This window comes from Hemiscyllium ocellatum, chromosome 4 (assembly GCF_020745735.1).
Source record: "Hemiscyllium ocellatum isolate sHemOce1 chromosome 4, sHemOce1.pat.X.cur, whole genome shotgun sequence".
Classification (NCBI taxonomy): domain Eukaryota; kingdom Metazoa; phylum Chordata; class Chondrichthyes; order Orectolobiformes; family Hemiscylliidae; genus Hemiscyllium; species Hemiscyllium ocellatum.
This window is the reverse complement of record NC_083404.1, coordinates 80,593,280-80,613,954: the sequence shown is the minus strand read 5'-3', so window position 1 is coordinate 80,613,954 and position 20,675 is coordinate 80,593,280. Positions and strand designations below refer to the sequence as shown.

At 37.8% G+C, this 20,675-nt stretch overlaps 1 protein-coding gene across 1 annotated transcript in view; it reads right to left on the bottom strand.

Moving 5' to 3' along the window:
* The window catches only part of prkdc (protein kinase, DNA-activated, catalytic subunit), a 238,657-nt gene extending 218,252 nt beyond the window's left edge, over positions 1–20,405 (bottom strand). Inside the window, exons 1-9 of the mRNA XM_060824031.1 lie at positions 20,228–20,405; positions 10,492–10,568; positions 9,615–9,707; positions 7,843–7,917; positions 4,244–4,343; positions 3,333–3,445; positions 2,846–2,945; positions 2,703–2,758; positions 1,134–1,164 (exon numbers count right to left, since the gene is read on the bottom strand). Of these exons, the coding sequence (XP_060680014.1) occupies positions 1,134–1,164; positions 2,703–2,758; positions 2,846–2,945; positions 3,333–3,445; positions 4,244–4,343; positions 7,843–7,917; positions 9,615–9,707; positions 10,492–10,568; positions 20,228–20,405 (823 nt within the window). The remainder of the gene's footprint in view (positions 1–1,133; positions 1,165–2,702; positions 2,759–2,845; positions 2,946–3,332; positions 3,446–4,243; positions 4,344–7,842; positions 7,918–9,614; positions 9,708–10,491; positions 10,569–20,227) is intronic.
* Between the last annotated feature and the right edge of the window lie 270 nt (positions 20,406–20,675).

Below are 20,675 nucleotides of genomic sequence, written 5' to 3'. Positions count from 1 at the left end.
TATTAAGATTGGCCATCTGAGTCTGTTATCAAAAGAGCTGCCAATCTTTTTAAACTTGGTTTTGACACATGCTGGGCAATGTCAAGATAAAATGGAAGTGACAAGTTCATGATAAATTTAAACAATATAATTATCAGTTTTCCGTATATTTTCCTGTGTTTACTGTCTTTAATACTACTTCCAAAGTTGGGATCCATTTGATGAATATTGATCAACTTCTGTAATCAAAACATTTCAAATGGTTATTGTGTTATGATCCCAGCTGGTAGTATTACTGGACAAGTCAGATCGCAAATGAAAATTTGGTTTGCTAGGTCATATTTTACCTGTTTGGTTTTTAAACAAGGTGACCTTTCACTGAAACACACAATGCTGTATATTTGGTTTAACAAAAACAAAAGATTTACATATAACAAATGTTTAAAGATTTTGAAACACATGGTAAAAAACACAACCGTTAGTTCCAAAAACATTGCATTATAATCCTCAAACAGCAGAGAGGATTTCTTTCTCTATCCTACATAGGGATTGGCTCAGTTACGGCTTCAATTCCTGGTTAAATTGATAACTCTTCCTTGATTCAACAGAAAATGAGCTTTGACAGTTTCACTACTTCATAACTGCTGGGTTGTAACCAAACACTTCTGGTCTTGAACTTTTAAAGTAAACTCTATACACAGTCCTAAATTATCTCTCTCTCTCTCTCTCTCTCAGGAGCAATCTTTTCAGCCATTTAATTTCAGCCAAGATGTCTGAAAACCTGCCCAAACTGAAACTAAAACTTTATGTGTATTTCGCATAGAAAGAAACTATTTCAGAACCTTCTGTCTAAAAGCTTAATTCATCACACTGTTTACTTTGTTTGCTTGTAAACTCTCCCAAAGTAAACAAAACTCCAGTACTCATCAGAAAGTCTCCCTCTAATATGGTGTTTCAAAATAAATCATCATGGTTTCAGTAATACCTACAAGTTGATCATTAAAACTCTTCAGGCACTCAAAAATCCCATGTGCCATTAGTTCAAAAGCCAAATCTCCAAAAAGAAATACATTAAAATATATATAAACCATGTAGCTTACATCATAATTGTATACATTTGAAGGAGTGATATAAATTAATCAAAAATATCTTACCTAAAGGAACAGCATATCTCTTTATGTCGATCTGTAAAATGAAACACAATTATTTTATTGAAACATACCATTCTGTGTTGCTACTGAATAGTAACATTCGTCATCTTCTGCTTTTCAGAGGCACTGGACAGTCTATTGCTTCTACGACTGCTTTGTATCCAACAGCATGCACCCAGTTTTTTTTTCAGAAACAAAAGAGAAAAGGGAGGCAAAGAGGAAGATAGAGCGAAAGAGAGAGAAAAAGAGAGGGGGGACAGAGAGTATGAGACTTAATCTGTTGCTTGTCAATAACTCCCATCAAGTATATTAATTGATGGAGGCCCAGTACTTTGTGACTAAAATTTTCATTTCCTTAGAAACACTGCTTGCTTTAAGTCTGAAAATGATACTCCTCCGACTTGGGTGGGTTAGATATCCCTCCAACTGGAAACAGCAAATATGCATATTAACTGAGTTATTGCTGTGTGTGGTGTAGTTCATCAATCCAATGCTCATTTAGGAGTCATCTTTGCCTTGTGTCGAAACAATCATTATGTGAGTAAACCTGCCAACATTTGTGCAACCGCTGTTTACTACTATCAGCATATCTAACATATGTCCTATTCATTGATATGTAGGCAAAATACAGTTAGAATAGGCAACTTCTGTAAGCAGAAAGAACAAAGCCAAATTAAATCAGCACATTCATGATGTTGGGCAAAACTAAGGTAACCAAAGCCCAGCATGGTAAGTCCAAAGTGACCAAATACTCTCAAATACTTTGTTATTGCATGAACTTAAATTCAAAGCTATTTTCACTTTCTTGAAATAAATCTTTTGGTAATGGAGGACGTGAAAAGAGAGACAGGATTTCAAATGTTCTGGATCAGGTTACATTAAATATTTTGTAAAAGGTTTTGAACAATAAGATTTTTTGGAAACACAGCAGTTGCCCAACCTGATCTTATATTATTGATCAATAAATGTACCAACTGTTGTGTGTTGATTTGGTTTCTCACTTTCCTCCTCGCTGAAGCGAAGAGGATGAAATTAGGATCTCACTCCATCAGGAAACATAATTTGAAAGGGTGGTAGAACACAATCCTCGGGTACTCTGTTCATTTTCCACCAACTAGTTTCCACTGGTTACTCAGAAAGAATCATATAATGCTTGTAAATTGCATATAATTAAAACAAAAATATTAATTTTCCTAAAATTTAACTAAGGTCCAAGCTTATACATGAAGTGCAAAATCCTAATGGACAATGGAAAGTAAATTATCCAATTACTGTCATATCAAGCCAAACACTATATATTAGATTATTCATCTCTGAAATCACATATATGTATTAATCCTGCATTTAAAACTATGTTTTGGAAAAGCAATACCTTCAGATATCATGCTCTCGTTAATGTCCCACTACCACCTTGGCAGTTTGCAAACTTCATAGGTCCTTCAGCTAAATTGTGTCTGAAACAACACTGATACTTTGGCACTAAGATTTCTCAATTACCCCAAGGCAATGTTTAACCTTAATTCAGTTACCCTTCCAATGAGCAAGCATTTTTCTACACACTTTTGAACTAACCTTTAAATTTATAGCTTTCACTGCACAGTCAAAAATTTCCCTTGATGTTCTTGGATCTAAAAAATACATACATAAGTAGTTATATTTTTCATGCTGCTGGAGTGCAAGTCAATATCTCAACATAATTTAAACAAGAAACTCACCTTCCTCAATAGATTTAGTGAAGTTTACCATAAGTGCTATTAACCCTCTAAGACAGCCTGACACCACCAGAAATTTGGGCTGTCTTGTTGCAGAGGTCATCTGAAGAGCGAGAAATTGTAAAAGATTTTATAAAAAGGCTTAACAGTCTCACAGCAAAAAAGAAACTGAGAATATCTTCTCGCTGACCTGTCTAAAAAGACAAGTCTATCAGTGGCAGATTGAGTACACCTCATTTACAGATCAGTGTATCCCCTATTTGCCTTGGGAAAAGCTATGGGAGACTGGCAATACATGGAAATCAGTAGCTAAGTATATCACCTTCAACATTTATTTTTCTATAACATAATCAATGCAAAGACAAAACAGAGGGCAGGCAATTTCTGCACCTGGTGGAAAGATGACTTTGAGGGGTAAAAAACATCTAAAAATAGCAATGCTTAAAAACAAAATTATACATTACAAAAAAAAAGAGGATTTCAAACTCACCTGTATTTTCAATTCATTCAAGTAGGCACGATAAAGCTTTTCTGAATTATCAAGCATTTCAGTCGGCTGCACTTCAGCTAAAACACCCAACAGCTCATATACTTTCTCCAACACTGTGAAACAAGTCATTTAAAATAAATATTAATAAAAACATCTTTGTTTCTATAAAGGTTTACATAAATAAATGACTGTTAGATTTATTAAAACATATGAAACATATGACTTCCAGAATAACCAAACATGCCCATAGCTATTGAAGACCATAGACTGGTGTTTTATCAAATCTTACTCATTGAAGTGAATGATAGTTTCATGCTGAAAAATGGCACACCTTCCAATGATTACTGTGTCACACTTATCCATTTACCATGCCAAACATCCAATTCCACTTCAAAGTAACACTGCCCGTTCTGACGGTAGTAAACATTCCTAAGTCAATCATAGCACTGATGAATTATAACATGGATCTTCACTGTATTATCCTAAACATAGCAAGCAAATCTCTGCATGTTGCATTACCCCCTCCTTTTGCATTGTGATGTCATCTTTATCAAACTGAATGATCTTTTAAAGGAAGACTTGATCATCTGTTCCTATTAAGGAGTTGTAGCTACTATACATTATTTCCGAATGCCATTAACATGCATTTCACCAGAGATCTGAAGGGATTTGTTGGATATTAAATAGCAGAAATTGCCAGATATAGAAATTAAAACTGCCAATCTATTTCCATTCTCCCATTTTCTTAAAATATTACATGATGAAAATAGAAAGTGGCAGAATTTTTGTAAAATCCTGCAGTGGCTTGCTTATGGTCATATGGTTATTCACAGTTTTAAAAAAAAGGATCAGAAATGTTGCCTTTTGTGCTTCTCTAACAAATGGTTAATATGAAGTAAAAATAAACACACCTGTGTCTGGAAGTTTGCTCTTCTGCGCCAATTCCCCATAGAATTTATTGAACATGTCTCCGATTTTAAATTCTTGTAGACAGACTTTACTGTGTAACAACTGAAATTTCATCTGAATGTTATTTATTTGTTTGATAAATGAAAAAAGCAAATTACACGACAGTTATTCCAAGTGCTAGAGTTATACTTTAAGTTAGCTTTTAGCATTGGTAGGCTTACATAAATAACAAGGCTTTAAAGGATCACTGTAATGGCTCAACATAATCAATGCCTTTGCACATTAATTCAATGCCAAATCTTACAACCAAAACAGTACCAGTTGGTTAATTTCAACTAATGTTACATACAGGCATTTAACACAAAATGTTTGTCATAGCATTGTCTACCTATACAATTTAATACTTACAGATTTAAATGGATTTTCCAAATGATATAGCCAAACATTTTACTGCATTTGAGATGAACTACTGCAGCTCATTCAACAATAAAGGCCAACATTCCAATTGCCTTCCACATTGAGCTGCTGAATTTCAATGCATGCACAAGGACCCGCAAATCTCTCTGTGCTGCAACTTTAATATGCAGCTCTTCTATTCTATGTGCTAAAGTGCATAACCCTACATTTTTCCACATTATGTTCCCTCTGCCAAGCTTTGCCCACTTACCGAACCTGTCTATAACCTATGTAGACTCTTTGAATCATCCTCACTACTTGCCTTCGCACTGTTTTTTGTCATCCACAAAGGTGTACAGAGTGCATTTGCTTTCCTCATCCAAGTCATTGGTATATAATGTAAATAACTGTGATAACAGGATTCCTGTAGCACTTTCACAAATTACAGGCTGCCATCTGAAAACGCTCCCTTTATCTCTGCACTCTCTCTTCTAGTTTGTCAATCCTCTATCAATGCTAATATATTGCCCTAACCTTCATGGGCTCTTGCCTTATTAAGTAGCTTATCAAATGCCTTTGGAAATCCAAATATATTATATCCACTTGTTCTCCTTTATTTCTCCTGCTTGTTAACTCAAAAGTCTGTAATAAACTTGACAGGCAGGATTTCCCCTTCAAGAAGATATGCTGACTCTGATTGATGATATTATGTATTTTAAATGCACTATTAAATCCTTTATAATAGACTCTAATATTTTTCCAATGACACATGTAAAAACTTGCCTTTCATTGCCTACTTTTTGTCTCTCTCTCTTTTTAATTAAAGGTGTCATATTATCAGTTTACAAATCTCTAGACTTTCCAAGGATTTTTGGAAGATTACTACCAGTGCATCCACTATCTTGTTAGCTATCAGCCTTTAGCTCCATTCATATTTTTAGTACTTTTTCTCTGGTGATAATTATTGAGTCTACTTGTCGCTTTCTTGGCCCCCTTAATTATTTAGTACTTTTGGAATGCCATTAATATTCTCTACCACAAAGACTGGTGCAAAATATTTATTCAACTCCTTTCCAGTTCCTAGTTTCCAAGTATTATTTCACTAGCCTCACTCTCTAAGAGGTCTACGTTGACTCTGGCCTCTCCATTCCTTTCTCCAGATTTAAAGACGATATTTAATATTACTTGCTCATTTGCTCTCATAGTCTATTTTCTCCCTGTTTATTATTTTTGGACATCTTTTGTTGGCTTTTAAAATTTTCTCAATCCCCAGTTTACCAGTAATTTCTGCCACTTTGGATTTTTTTTTTCTTTCAGTTGGATACTACCCTTAACTTTCTTGGTTAACCGTGGTCAGTTCATAGTTTTTCTAGAGTCCTTCCTCACTTAGTTCATGGTTCATAATGAAGATTTATCTATCTTTGTAATCCGTCTGCCATTGTTCTTCAACAATCTTTTGCACTAACCTGCTTTTCCTAGTCCATTCCAGCAATTGTCAGCCCTCATCCTCATGTAATTACCCATAATTAGGTTTAGCATAGTTCAATCTGACATAGGTTTCTCCTTCTCAAACGGAGTGTCAAATTCTACCATGTTGTGGTCACTCTTAATCTGAGATCTTATATAAACCTGCTTGATCACACAATATCAGATAGAAAACAACCTGATCCTTGTTTAGATCAATGTTCTCAGAAACTGCACTGAATACACTCTATGAATTCTTCCTCATAGGTATTTTTATCAATTTGATCTTGAGAATCTAAATGAAGATTAAAATCAACCATGATTCATGCAATGGCTTTGTAAAATGTATTCTTATTATATCAATATTTATTCTCAGTCCTACAAAACTGCTATTTTTAGGGGATCTATGGACTGTTCCCCCGAGTACCTCCGGCTAGATTCTACATAATCCAAACCAGCATCATGTCTTGCTTCATTATTATTCCGTCTCTCACTAACAAAGCTACTACACCATCCCTCCCTTTCTGCTTTTCACATATTCCTGAAAATTCAGCCCCCACCTTTAATCTCTTCGTAACCGTGTCTCCATAATGGCTACAAAATCAAATCCAAAACCTCTACTTGTACCATTTAGTCATTTGTTTTGATCGAATTCTGCAGACATTTAAGTGAAGGGCCATTAAATTTGCTTTTTTACCATTTTTTTCCCCTTTGACCCTATTTGTTTCCTTTTGCCTGTACACACTATCCCTCCTGAACCACTTCGGGTTTCATTAGCAAAATAGTTGCCATGCAATGTTGCTGTACTCTTTTGTTTGAAAGCCTATATAATATCCCGAGCACCCATTCTAATTAGTTCAAAGACCTCGTTGAACCCCATATAGTCAGATCAGCAGGGTACTGATCCCAAGTCAAGCCACTCTGAAACTTGGCTTGTCCAGTATTGCCATTAACTCTGATCATAATACTTAGTCTTTCATTGTCCGTTATATAAGTAAAATCTATATTGTGAAAATTATCACATCAGAGCTTGTTTTAAAACATCAAAAAGCCTAATACCTTATGCTCTGAAATACTTCACTCACTACAGACGTGCTGACAAATGTGATAGCCACTTTTCACCCCTTTTACCTTTGCCTATAAGATGAGAAATATTAGTGTCAATAAATGGAAGAAATTTTAATTTCAGGCATCAGATATTGGTATTAAAAGTACTTCAAGTACAGTAATGCCAAATGCAGGGTAAGGGTCTCATTCTTTACCCCAACTTCCATCAGCTGCACAAGTTATGATGAAATAAATGAGAAGTCAATCTGTTCATGTCGTATTGTTTAACGGGTTGAATTTGAACTAGAACAGGAAGAATTGCCTGTTATTCTCCGGATACAGCTATGGAAAATTTAGAGTACAACTGGAATTGGTACACAATTTATCCAATAATGCAGTGTTCCCCAAGGACTGCACTGAATTATCAGCCTAAATTGTGCACTTAAACCTGAGGAAGATGATTGGATGCATAGTCTTCTAAACCAGAAAGAAAGGAGCCAACTTAACTAAACTGATATTACTAAATTTATGTTCATCATATCTATTTGAGGAAATGCATGTCTAGCACACAAGGATTAACATTCATTAATTATAATCCATACTAAGCGTTTTTCAAAAAGATTCTTTAAAAATGAAAGCTGATTGCTTGTGAAGTATTCCCAAAAATGAACTAAATGAGACAAAATGATCCTACCACAAGGAGGAGATCTAAGGCAGCAGCCTTACACTTTGCAGCCTTTTCTTTGGTGTACATCACAAGACACACCTCCTGAAAAAAAAGAAAATAAACATATATAATTCTCCTTTTCATGTATCACATACTTTCATAGCACTTCAGTATTCAAGCACATAATAGTGTCCTGAGACTTTGCTGTTTTTCCTTCAATTCACTGTACAGGTATTCATAACACAGCCAAAGAAAACCCTTCCAACACCCAGCAAAGTTAGGCAGTAAAGGTGGGACGGCTTTCTAGTCAGACATTGATGGAAAAGACACTGGAGCCTCTACATCCATGGAGACGTTACAAACAGAATGCAAAATTGCATGTTATCACAGCAACTCGGACTCCCCTAGTAAACAATAACACATCAGCATTAAAAATCTAACACCGCCACTCAGGACATTTCCAAGACATGAAGAAAACATTTCAAGAAACTGAAACATTCACATTCTACTTTCGCACCTAAGTGATAAGAGCAAATCCATTTCTTTAACAGAATTATTTTCTGACAATTACAGAATCAAATCATCTAGGCAATAGTCGTCTATATCTGTAATTTTGTAGCAGCCTCTGGGCTGCTAAAACACACAGACTGATTGCTAACTTGGCCAAACAGCAAGGGATACTGGGTATATTGGCCAAGTAAGATTCTGAAATCACAAAACATCAGACACAATGCAAACACAGCAGCTAGGTGCTAACGATATTAACATATTTAACAGGCAACAGTTATTCCAGACAGGCATACCGCAACAACTTCTCCACCAAACCAAGGAGAGCCGAGACAAAAAGGCACTGGGTCCTGTAACATGTCATCTGAATGATTAACTCTTGTTTCAAACTATTAAGTGTATATCACTGCTTGGCCAGAATTACAGAAAGTTCCAGAAAACCATCTAAAAGGTATAAAAATGAGGTTCATCCATAGTCCTTTCTCGTGGAAGGTTTTGGAATTGTCTGAGGCCTTCTGAGGAGATCAGCATGGCAAGAGGCAGAGACCAGCTGACCATCCAGAGAGACAGAGAGAGAGAAAGAGAAAAGAAAGCAAGCTTCACAGACCCAGAGACAGAGAAACAGAGAGAGAAACTGCGTAAATTTACAACTCAGGAAGTATTATAACTTTAAGGGGCCAAATAGGAATAGGGATAGTATGTTGAGTATTAAAGATTACTGTAATTTTCTTCCTAATAAAGTGGGACGTTTTGCTTTGGGACAGGTTTGTGTTCATATTGATTTGACCTGCTTCGGAATTGTGGGACACCTGGGCAAATTCATTCATAACATTTCGGCCAGATTGGTCTGTAACTTGTTTAAAGAGGAAGCAAACAACAAAAGTAAATTTCCAAAGGTATGACCATGAATCACTTTACAAACAACTAAACTGTGCTTCCTATTTCAAATTGAGATATTCCCAGAGATACTTTGACTTAGTTGGTGAACATTCATATTCACAAGGGCAGCAGATCACATCTTTACTTCGAAATTCATCAAGTGACACTTTATGCAGTATCATTTATTAATGTTCAAGTTATATTTACACTCTAAATGGCTTAGTTACATAATGGAGTGCTTCAGAGGAACTTCCTACACTGTAAAAATTAAAAGTGTTTAAAAAAAGACTATAAAAACAAAGCCGATTATTTTCATTCCCTAAGTATGCTGCCAAACTACGCATATCCTGTTATACTTAACTGAGTGCATATTCACAGGTTCATTCAGAAACTGGAAGACAAAAGTTCCTTACCTTGATGTCAAGAGCATATGGTCCAACTGTCTCTTTGATCTTTTCAACAAATGCAGTAATTAACTTCAAAACTTCTTCTCTACAATCCCGAAACTGGAAGTCAAATGAGATTTTATAAATATGTTACATAATATATTTTTAAACTAAAAACTGCTAACAACACATTTGGTAGTTGCAATGTCAGCCTTATTCAGTGATAGAATACAGATTTAAGAATCTGAAAATTGTAGATTCAAATCTCATCCAGAGACTTGAGCACAAAACCTAGGCTTACACTTCAATGAATAGGAGTCAATTTCTAGAATCTGTACCAAAAACAAATGTGGCGAGATCACAGAGGGTCAGGCAGCATCCAAGGAGAGAAAGCAAGCTAACATTCTGAGTCTATAGGTGACTTTTCATCAGACTCTGAGACGCAGATAATATTCAGAGGACCTGGATTTGAATCCCACCTTAGCAGATGGTGGAATGTGAATTCAATAAATATTTGGAATTAAGAGTCTAATGATGACTGTGAATCCATAGTCAATATTCAGAAACACCAATTTGGTTCATGGTTTGGTCTGGCCAACATGTGACTCCAAAGCCACAGCAATGTGGTTGACTCTTAACTGTCCAATGGGCAATAAATGCTGGCGTGGCCAGCGACGCCCTCATCCCATTAATGAATATTTTTACAAAGCTGCTTCTTCTGGTGTCCTAGTTAGTATTAATCTCTAAAATAGATTACCTGGTCAGTATCACACTGCTGTTTGTAGGAGGTTGCCACATCTCCTAAACTGCAATTAACAACACAGGCTTTCAGGCTCTTTCGCAAAGTCAGCAGTTATGAAAAGGTGTTATATGAATACACAGCTTTCCTTGATGGAAAACTTACCTCTTCATTGCTTAGTGATTTTCGAAGAAAAATCAGTAAACCTTCATCCTTTGAGAACACCAATGAACAGTGTAGGGCTGTACATAAACAAAAAAAAATGTGAGAATACACTATCAAAAGAAACACAAATTATTCATCACACAAAAATATGCGTTCATTTGAAAAATGACTAGTGTTATTAGTATTAGAGTATTTACCATAACTTTGAAATATTCAACTTACTCAATACTGGAACAGCAAATTAGTGCTTAAGGAGAATTTTAATTCATCAGTACACTTACAGACAGCTTGGTCAACAAATTGTAGTTACAAACTGCAGATACATTTCATATTAATATTATATTTTGTGGTAATATTGGAGAATCACTTTCCTATAGTCACCATCGGAGAACTCCCAGCTACTTATCCATGTTTCTTTGATCTAGTATTATGATACTGGCTGATGGTATTGCAGATCAAATCAGACTCCAGAATGAAACCTGGCTTGTTCAATCATAATTATGTTTTTTGTTTAATTAGTTCCTGGTGGTAATTCACAAACATATTCACACAAAGATGATTTTTTAAATAACAGAATGGAGTTTATTTCAAAAGAAATAAAAAGATAATCCAAATATCTACATATAGTAGCATGTTAGAATGATCTTAAATTATGCAGCAAAACAATGTTTCAGCCTGCTCCCCAACAGTATCCATTATAGAAACTCGAGTCCAGTGAAATTACAGTACAGGTTCTGGTATAATGCAAGTTGCATCATTGCGAATTGGCTATAATGCAATTGACAAATTGTGGACGCTGTTTGGATAACATGAACTTTCTGCTGAATGGATATAGTAATTTTCTATAGTGCGAGGTTGCACAGGAATGCAACTGTCATGCTTTAGCAGAACGACCTGTATTCTCTAAACTCCTCACATTTTCTTTGCCATGGACTGTGGGCACAACTCAATGAATCCTTTTTAAATCTGTTGCAATGAACTTTGTCACTAATTTGTCAGCCTAAACAATTCTAGTACCCTGCAGATTTCTAACTAAACTGTCCTGGTATGGAAGTTTTACAACTAAACTTTCAACTGACATGACGTATTCCCTGAATTGACCTGAACTACTTGGGGAAAAACTAAACTTACTTCTAAACTCAACAATGATGTCCTCCAAATGAAATTAAAAGCTTTCTCACTTCTAAATTCTTCTGAATTGGAAACAAAATAAATGACCACACGTGTTTACCCTGCCAGAGACAAAAGGTATAAAAGTGTCCTTCCATCAACACCACAGGGGTCTGCAGTCATATGCTTTCTGACAAAATATTAAATTTCTTCACTGTTCCAGAAGCTCTCTGACCTAGCCTTTTATAAACAAAATCCTTCATAGAAGTAACCAATATCCAACTGCCTCTGCTTTTAAATCTAAATTCCAAAAATGTTCTTGCACTCTTCAACACTCCAAACATTGCCAGGTTAGCAAACCGCGATCAGGACAAACCTCTTAGAGTCATAGAGATGCACAGCATGGAAACAGACCCTTCAGTCCAACCCATCTATGCCGACCAGATATCCCAACCCAATCTAGTCTCACCTGTCAGCACCCAGCCCATATCCCTCTAAACCCTTCCTATTCATGTACCCATCAAATGCCTCTTAAATGTTGCAATTGTACCAGCCTCCACCACATCCTCTGGCAGCTCATTCCATACACGTACCACCCTCTGTGTGAAAAGGTTGCCCCTTAGGTCTCTTTTATATCTTTCCCCTCTCACCCGAAACCTATGCCCTCTAGTTCTGGACTCCCTGACCTCAGGGAAAAGACTTTGCTATTTACCCTATCCATGCCCCTCATAATTTTGTAAACCTCTATAAGGTCACCCCCGAGCTTCCAACGCTCCAGGGAAATCAACACCAGCCTGTTCAGCCTCTCCCTATAGCTCAAATCCTCCAACCCTGGCAACATCCTTGTAAATCTTTTCTGAACCCTTTCAAGTTTCACAACATCTCTTGGAGCCAATTTAAATCAAAACTAGCAATGGAAAACAACCGAACCAGATTGTCTGCTGTCAATTCCGAGCCTCACTACTCTTCTATCCATAAACATCACATCAAATGTCTCAACCTGTCCATTGTTTCCTCACCTCAACAAGAATTGCATAGATACATTTATAAAAAAACAGCTGTTGATACATTTCAAAGCGTGAATGAAATGAGTTTACCAAATTCAGTACAGCCACAAAAGCTGAAATGTCACACCAAAACTGAATCATTAGCCTCTGCCACATAATGAAATAACATGGATTAGAATCCAGGTTCCCAGACTCTCATTTTGACTGCAGACAGTGAATGGAATATGGTAGCACTTTCCCAGCAGAAAGGGGAAATCTCATTCTTCCATTTTATGCCACTCTCACATTTCCCAGTGGCCTCTTGCAGAGCAAGACGGATATGAAACCAGTGAAAAACTGCAGTGGATCCTTTAATGGTGTTTTACAAGATATCATACTGGCCCTGGTCATAGTAAAGGTGATTAGATATATGACAAAAGGAAGAATTAGGAAAATAGCAGAGAAGTACAAGAGAAAAAAAAGTTGACTGAGTGTGGCCCGCAGGACAAGACTGAAACAATTGCTGGCTTTACCACCACCAAAGGAGTGAGTAACTGTGAAGGACAGGGTTATCTCAGTGGATAGTTTTTGATGGCGCCAAAGAGATCTACTTTGTTGTCACACTATTATATTGGATACAAGGCTGGCTAATAGAACTACAGAACAAAGATTCAGAAGTAGGCCATTCAGCCTATTGAGTCTGTTCCACAATTCAATGAGATTATAGATGTGTAAATCTTCAAAATTCTCCTGCCATTTCCCTATAAACCTTGACTCCATTGTGGATAGATTTTCAATCCTGGCCTCAAATATACTTAATGATCTAACCTTTACAACCCCTTCTTTTTTAATTCGTTGAGGGCATCGCTGGTCAGGCAGCATTTATTGCCCATCCCTAATTGCCCAGAGGACAGTTAAGAGCCAATCACATTGCTACGGGTCTGGAGTCACATGTAGACCAGACCAAGTAAGGATGGCAGTTTCCTTCTCTAAAGGGTATTAGTAAACAGGATGGATTTTCCCAACAATCAAAAATGGATTCATAGTTATCATTAGACTCTTAATTCCAAATTTTTATTGAATTCAAATTCTTCCATCTGTTGCGACAGGAGTCGAACCCACATCCCCTGACCATCACCTGGGCCTCTGGGTTAACAGTCCAGCAATAATGCAACTAGGCCATAGCCTCCACTTGCTGTAAAGAATTCCACAGATTCACTACCCTCAGAGACAAAATTGGGCAAGTAGTTGATGTGGTTTACATGAACTTCAGTAACATTTTTGACAAGGTTGTGTATGGTAAACTAATTAGTAAAGTTAGATCACATTGGATTCAGGGTGAGATTGCCAACAGGACATAAAATTGGCTTGATGATAGGAGACAGAGGGCCATGATGGAGAACTGTTTTTCGAACTGGAGCCTTGTAACCAGTGATGTTCCATAGGGATTGGTACTGGGTCCACTTTGGTTGCCATTTGTATGTGATTTGGATGAGAATATAGAAATCACAGTAAGTTTACAAATGACACTAAAACTTTCCCCTCCTCGTTACAGCCCCACCCTTGTTTTACCAAAGTGACAGGAAAGAAGGCTTATCTAAGATTACAAAGAGATCTTAATCATTGGAATAATGGGCAAAGGAGTGGCAGATGGAGTTCAATTTGGGTAAATGTGAGGTATTGCAGTTTGGTAATTACATAAGCCCTGCCCTTGTTTTAACGGTAGATCCCTGGTAATATTGTCAAACAGAGAGACCTAAAGATTCAGATTCGTAGTTCTTTGAAAGTTGCATCACAGGTAGACAGAGCGGTTAAGGCGGCATTTAGCACACATGCCTTCATTGTTCATATCTTTTGAGCATAGGAGTTGGGATGTCATGTTGAGATTGTACAGGACACTGGTGAAGCCTCTTCTGGAGTACTGTGTATATGGTTTGCCCTGCCATATTATTAACTTTGAGAGGGTTCAGAAAAGATTTACCAGGATGTTGCCAGGAGTGGAGTATTTGAGATAAAAAACAGGCTGAGACTTTTTTTCCCACCAGAGCATAAGAGATTGAGGGGAGACCTCAGAGGTTTGTAAGGTGAATAGAAAGGGTCTTTTTCATAGGATGGGAGAGTTCTAGACTAAACGGCATATTTTTAAGGTGGGATGAGAATGTTTTAAAAAAGGACGAGGAGCAACTTTTTTTTGATAAGACAGTAGTGACCTGTGTGAAATGAACTATCAGAGGAAGTGGTGAATGCAGGTACAGTTACATTTAAAAGACATTTGGATGACTACACAAATAGGAAAGGTTTGGAGGGATATGGGCCAAATGCAGGCAAGTGGGACTAATTTAGTTTGGGAACATGGCTCACGTAGACTAGTTGAACCAAAGGCTCTGTTCCCATGCTGCATGACCATCTATGAACTAAAGGGCAACCCTTTACTCTGAGATTGTGGTCTCTCGTCTTAGATGCTCCAACAAGAGGAAACAACCTCTTAACAATCAACCCTGTCAAACACAGCACACCCCCTCCTCTGAAACTGGCATCCATAATTCAATGTCCATAACCAATCACTGCAATGATAGAAAAAGAGAACAGCATAGAAGATTTTGACTGAGTAGCATACATGCAGGAACTGAGAAAAGGAAGGAACCAATGATCAAACATAGATTATTTCAGAGATGATAATGTCCAAGGAGGAAGAGGGAAAAAGATACTGCTGGAAAATGCTGCTTGCATTAGAGCAGGATAAGAAGTGAACAAGTGAGTCTGGTTGTGGTAGTGGACCATGGATGAGAATGGAGCAGTTAACAAAACCAAATAATGTACAAATTTAGAGTTAACTATAGTGACAAACTACAAGGGTGATTGGTGTCACAGATCAACATAATCTCAGTTTTGAGCACCGTGAAAGCCTGAATGAAGGAATTCAAATAGAGAACTCGAGGGGTAACAAGTCACATAAACATAGGAAATAGCAGGAGACTACTCAGTCCTCGGGCTGATTCAATAAGATAGCCTATTTGTGTATTGAATTCCATAGTCCCATCTACTCTTAGATTCTTGTTACAGAGGGGAATCAATCACTGCCTTTATTCAATTACTTCATTTCTATTGCCTTCTGAGTCTGCATTTCAAAGTCACAACCTCACCCATAAAAGTTCTTTGCATCTCTTTGCAAAAGGATGCCCTCTAATTTTAAAATACTGCCTCCAATTCTGGATTCATCCACAAAAGTAAATATCTTTTTTCACACCCACCTTGTCAAGACCATTCAGGATTTTAAGATAGTCACTTCTCATGCTTCCAAATTCTAGTGGAAACAAGCTCAGACTGTCCAACCTACTGTTCACTGATTCTAAATATCAATATTGAAAACTACAAATGCACCATTGTAAACTTCCTGTGAAGTTTCCAATGTATTTCATCCTTCTTTAAACAAGACTAAATTAAACAAAAGCGAAAAATCATCTCAATGTCCTGTATAAAGTGTCACATCTTCACATTTGCTCTCTAGTCCTCACATGACATCCATTTAGCCGTCTCAATTATATGTTGCACTAGCATAACAGCCGTTTGCAATTGATCTACTTAAAGACATGAATCCCCCTGCACCTCTGATTTCTGCCATCATTCTCCATCTAAATAATAGTTTTTTTTAATTCTTCCTGCTAAAAAGTGAACAACTTGACATTTTCACACATCACATGCCATCTGTCATAATTTTACCCACTCACTCAACTACATATATCCTTCTGCATTCTAATCATCTTCTTTACTACAAATTTTCAACCGTCTGTTTAAATAATTTACGATGGAACAATCAAGAGGACTCTTTGAAGAGATAAGTGATTAGACTTTAAAAAAGGAGGGGAATTGTGTCCATATCAAAGGAGCTACTTACAGTAGTTCTGACAATTATGAGGAGGTAGGGTCATTCAGTGGTGACAATTGAGTGATGACTGGATCAAGGGACAAAGAATTGTATCTTTGAGATAAACATAAGATGTGGAAATGCTATTTAGCGATATGGACAGGGATTTCAGCCTGATATGAGAACGCAAACAGACTGGCAGAGGGAGGTACGTTGTAATACCCATCATTACTTGGCAAGCCTATTTGCTAGATTCAGCCATTTTGCCAGAGGCCAGTTCAGGTAGAAGGAAAGGAAAAGGAGGCAGAAATATTCAGTCAGCCTCAGGACTCTGACAGCAACCGAAGCACATTAGCTACCTGGAAATAGCCTCCCAGTGGCAGACCAGGGGTCACCATTCCTGAGAGACTTTTGAGGGTAGACCTCTCTACTGCCCACCTGGCCATAGCTACAGCAACATATCACCTTATAGAAGGATACTTTATATACTCCAAACTTATGATCCAGTAGCTGCAACCTTTTATTTTTTTCTCTCAAAGTTGATTTAGCTATACCAACGGAGGTACTCCATGTATCCATCAAGTGGACTACAGGATCTTGTGTGCTGATGGGCCTGCAATACATAATTCTACATGTACTTTGGTCACAACTGAGCTAATGTAGCCAATCCACATCAAGTTACTGCTTCCATCACAGTGCATGGACAATGACCCACAAAACAAAACCTTGCCTCAAAATTCTGAACTTAGATAAAACACTGAAGAATCAAGACTGAAAAAGGAAGGCTTAGTGGCTGAGCCAGCTGAGTGTACAATTTTTATCTTGAAATTAAGTCTGTAACCTCCTCCTATAACATATTGAACATCAGAATAAGGGAGTTAAATAGGATGATTTGGGAGGTGGTAATTTAGTCTGGGATTTATTTCATCCTCATTGACAAAGAATGATCCCTATGGAAAGGGAGATGTGGTATCTTGAAAGTCAAAACACTGCCAATGACTAGCTATACCTCAGTACAGTCAAGCCTGTGTCTTTTTAGATCCCCAGGAAATGTAAACTATGCTGTGGAACAAAGCTATCAATAGACCGTGGAAATCATGGTGCAAAGGAAGTCCACAGAATGAGAATTAACAACTAGACTTAGTATATAGTGACAGCAGGGCCACAATAACAATTCCCACACAAAGTACCTGGAGGAGTAAGGTAGCTTGGGGTAGAAACGTGGCTGGACAAAGTGTTGGCTAGGAAGCTCAGTGTAGGGAAGCATTGTCAATAATTGGAAAACAGAAGGACCAGGTTTTTTTTAAATTATGCAATGAATTAACAAAGAACAAGAGTTGGACACAATAAGTTGTTTCTTCTTTTATAATTCTTTATTTCAAAATTGAAATGAAAATTTCAACTTCATTTTTTTCTGCCAGATTTCTCATTTGACAACCTCGTCTTAACCTGAAATTTTGCTCAGTTCCACTATTCAGCCTTTAAACCTGCATGTCACTCACTTCCAGACCCCTCATATTATCATGAGCATAACATCAATGGGAACATGAATGTAGTCTGGGGACAAGGGGCCTTGGATTTTCAACCTCCACTTTGTGGATGTGCTGGCTTTAATTTAGTACCCTCTCCATCAGTAAATCAAGATGAGCCAACATGAAAACTTTACACATCGCAACAGACTACACAAACCTTTTATATTGAAATGTTCTTTCAGAAGGCACATTATTTCACAGAATTATTTCACAGAAGGGACTTACATTCTACCCTTAACTGCATAGGTTTCTTCCAGGGCTCTAGTTTCCTCAAATAGCCCAAAGATTTGGAGCTTAGGTGGATTAGCTACACTAAGTTACCCAGGACGAGAAGGCTAGGGGAATTAGCCATCAGAAATGTACGGTTATAGAGATAAGGTAGAAGTCAAAAATCATGACACCAGGTTATAGTCTAACAGGTTTATTTGGAAGCACTAGCTTTCGGAGGACTGGTGCTCCAAAAGCAAATGGTTCCAACTAAGCCTGTTGGACTATAACCTGGTTTTGTGATTTTTAACTTTGTCCACCCTAGTCCAACACTGGCTCCTCCACATCATGATAAAGGTAGACATGGATCTGGGTGGAATGCTCTTTGGAGGGTCAGTGTGGACTCAATGGGCTAAATTGCACACTGTCAGGATTCTATGAAATAATATACTACCACTTAATTTTTGACAAGAAAGAATAACATTTACTATTTCGGTGTAGCATCTCTGCCTTGGTTAACACATGATAGAAACTAATTCAATACGACATGATCAACTTCTGGGAATACCAACCTCCTAAACATATATCAGACAATTGATGAAAAACTATCTTCGCAACGTTGACAACTATAATCTACTCAATTCAGACCGGTGTAATTCATGTATTTAGCACCAAGTCCTCAGTTCACTGGTATTTTGATCATTCAATAGACAGACAATTTAAATATTATTAAAATAATTGCTGGCTTTTTTGTTACCTCAATGCATTACAATTCCAGAATCTGACAAACATGGTAAACAAAGGTCAATATCCATAAAGTTACTTTGAAGCTGACTCAGAAAATACATCAAACAAAACACCATAACCACTTATACCTTTCATAACATATTGACAAAAAGACTTGGAAGCCAGTTATCTAACGAATTATAAACTTGTTTTGGCCCTTTTTGTTTCACTCCTACAACTGAGACAAATGCAAATTTTAAAAACTAACTTTTTCCACTTTTCTGCCATAAACAGAAGTAATTTTAGGATAATAAAATGAAATAAATCTAAATACACCCATGCGCAATTTGAAAGCCTGAATCTGGTGATGAAACAATCATTGTCTTTAATTGTACTGTCAACTGTGGCTAATCTTCTGGGGAGTGGCAATCTCACACGCATTGTTATTGCACTGCTCCTTGTTTACGCAGCGAAAGCTCTGCATTTCTGACAGCAGTTTCCGATCAGAGTTCAGAAACGTGGAACCGTTCTGCCACTCTAGTTGTGCAGAACAGTTCAAGGAAGCCATCCATGTCCACATTTTAAGTGCATCCAGCAGCCATATTCTGAAAGTTCCATGTTAAACATCACATGCAACCTCTTTGACAGTAAGGGACACTGTTTAAGGACAGGGTGTAAGGTCTCACGGTGGGGAAGGGAGGGATTGCAAGAGGTATGATGGGGATTTTCGAGGACAGTGTGGAGTAAGCTGAATAGCGAGATGTTAAATAGGTTTTACTAGCGTATCTTTTGTTCGACAGCTATTAACGTAACGAAATCGGAACCCTCTAATTAAAACTTATATTTGCAGAAGTTTCCAAGTGGGCGTGAATTACTGAGCAGAATCTTTTTTCCAGGAAATTGGTTGGATCTCCTGCAGGGAATTTCGCAGGGTCTCATCAACAAGCAATTCTCATCTATGCTTCAGCAACGATATTAATCTGGCCTTGGGAAAAATCTATGTCTACATCTCCCATAACTAATTGGGAGTGTAAGCACCTTTTTTTACAAGTATATAATAGCTAAGTCTGTACTTCGCCAGTGGGCTGCCAACTCGGTTTATTGCCGGAAGACCATAAACGGTATCCCGGTGATGAAGGAACAAATTGAAGGTGGCGCTGGGGGAACGTACAAAGAACCAGCGGTTTTTAACTCCTCCTTGTCCTGGTCAGTTGCTCTAGGGATGCAAGCGTCCTCCAAAATGGCCGGGGGAGGGGAGAAAAACTTTTGCAAACCTTAAGCGCCTCAACCAGCGGCCTGTCTCTACCCACCCAGCCGGCTTTCATGAGTGTTGTGCAGAAGGTCATGGGTCAGGTTGGCGACTATACTGTGTGACTCCACTGCTGCACTCCTGCTGTCTTGGGCTGACAGCAGCTGCTCGAGTTGCTGCAGCCGTCTCTCCACCTCGAGCCCCACACCAGCTCCATATCTCCGCATTCCAGCAGCCATTGTGCCAGTGCGAACCCTGCCGGCACAGCGTTCTAAACCCGCCCTCTCCACCGCCCCGCTGGGGTGGGGGGGGAGGTTGGAGACACTAAACATTCATCAACAATTCTCAAAATGATTCCAAGCAGTTCACACACAATAAACATTTAGTGTATGATTATATATGTGATGTAAAACCCTTCCTGCAATACGATTTCTAAACTTGCATTCCCAGCTTTTTTTTCCCCCTTCCTTATTCTTTCTTCCACCCCCATAATTCTTTTGGGGTAGATC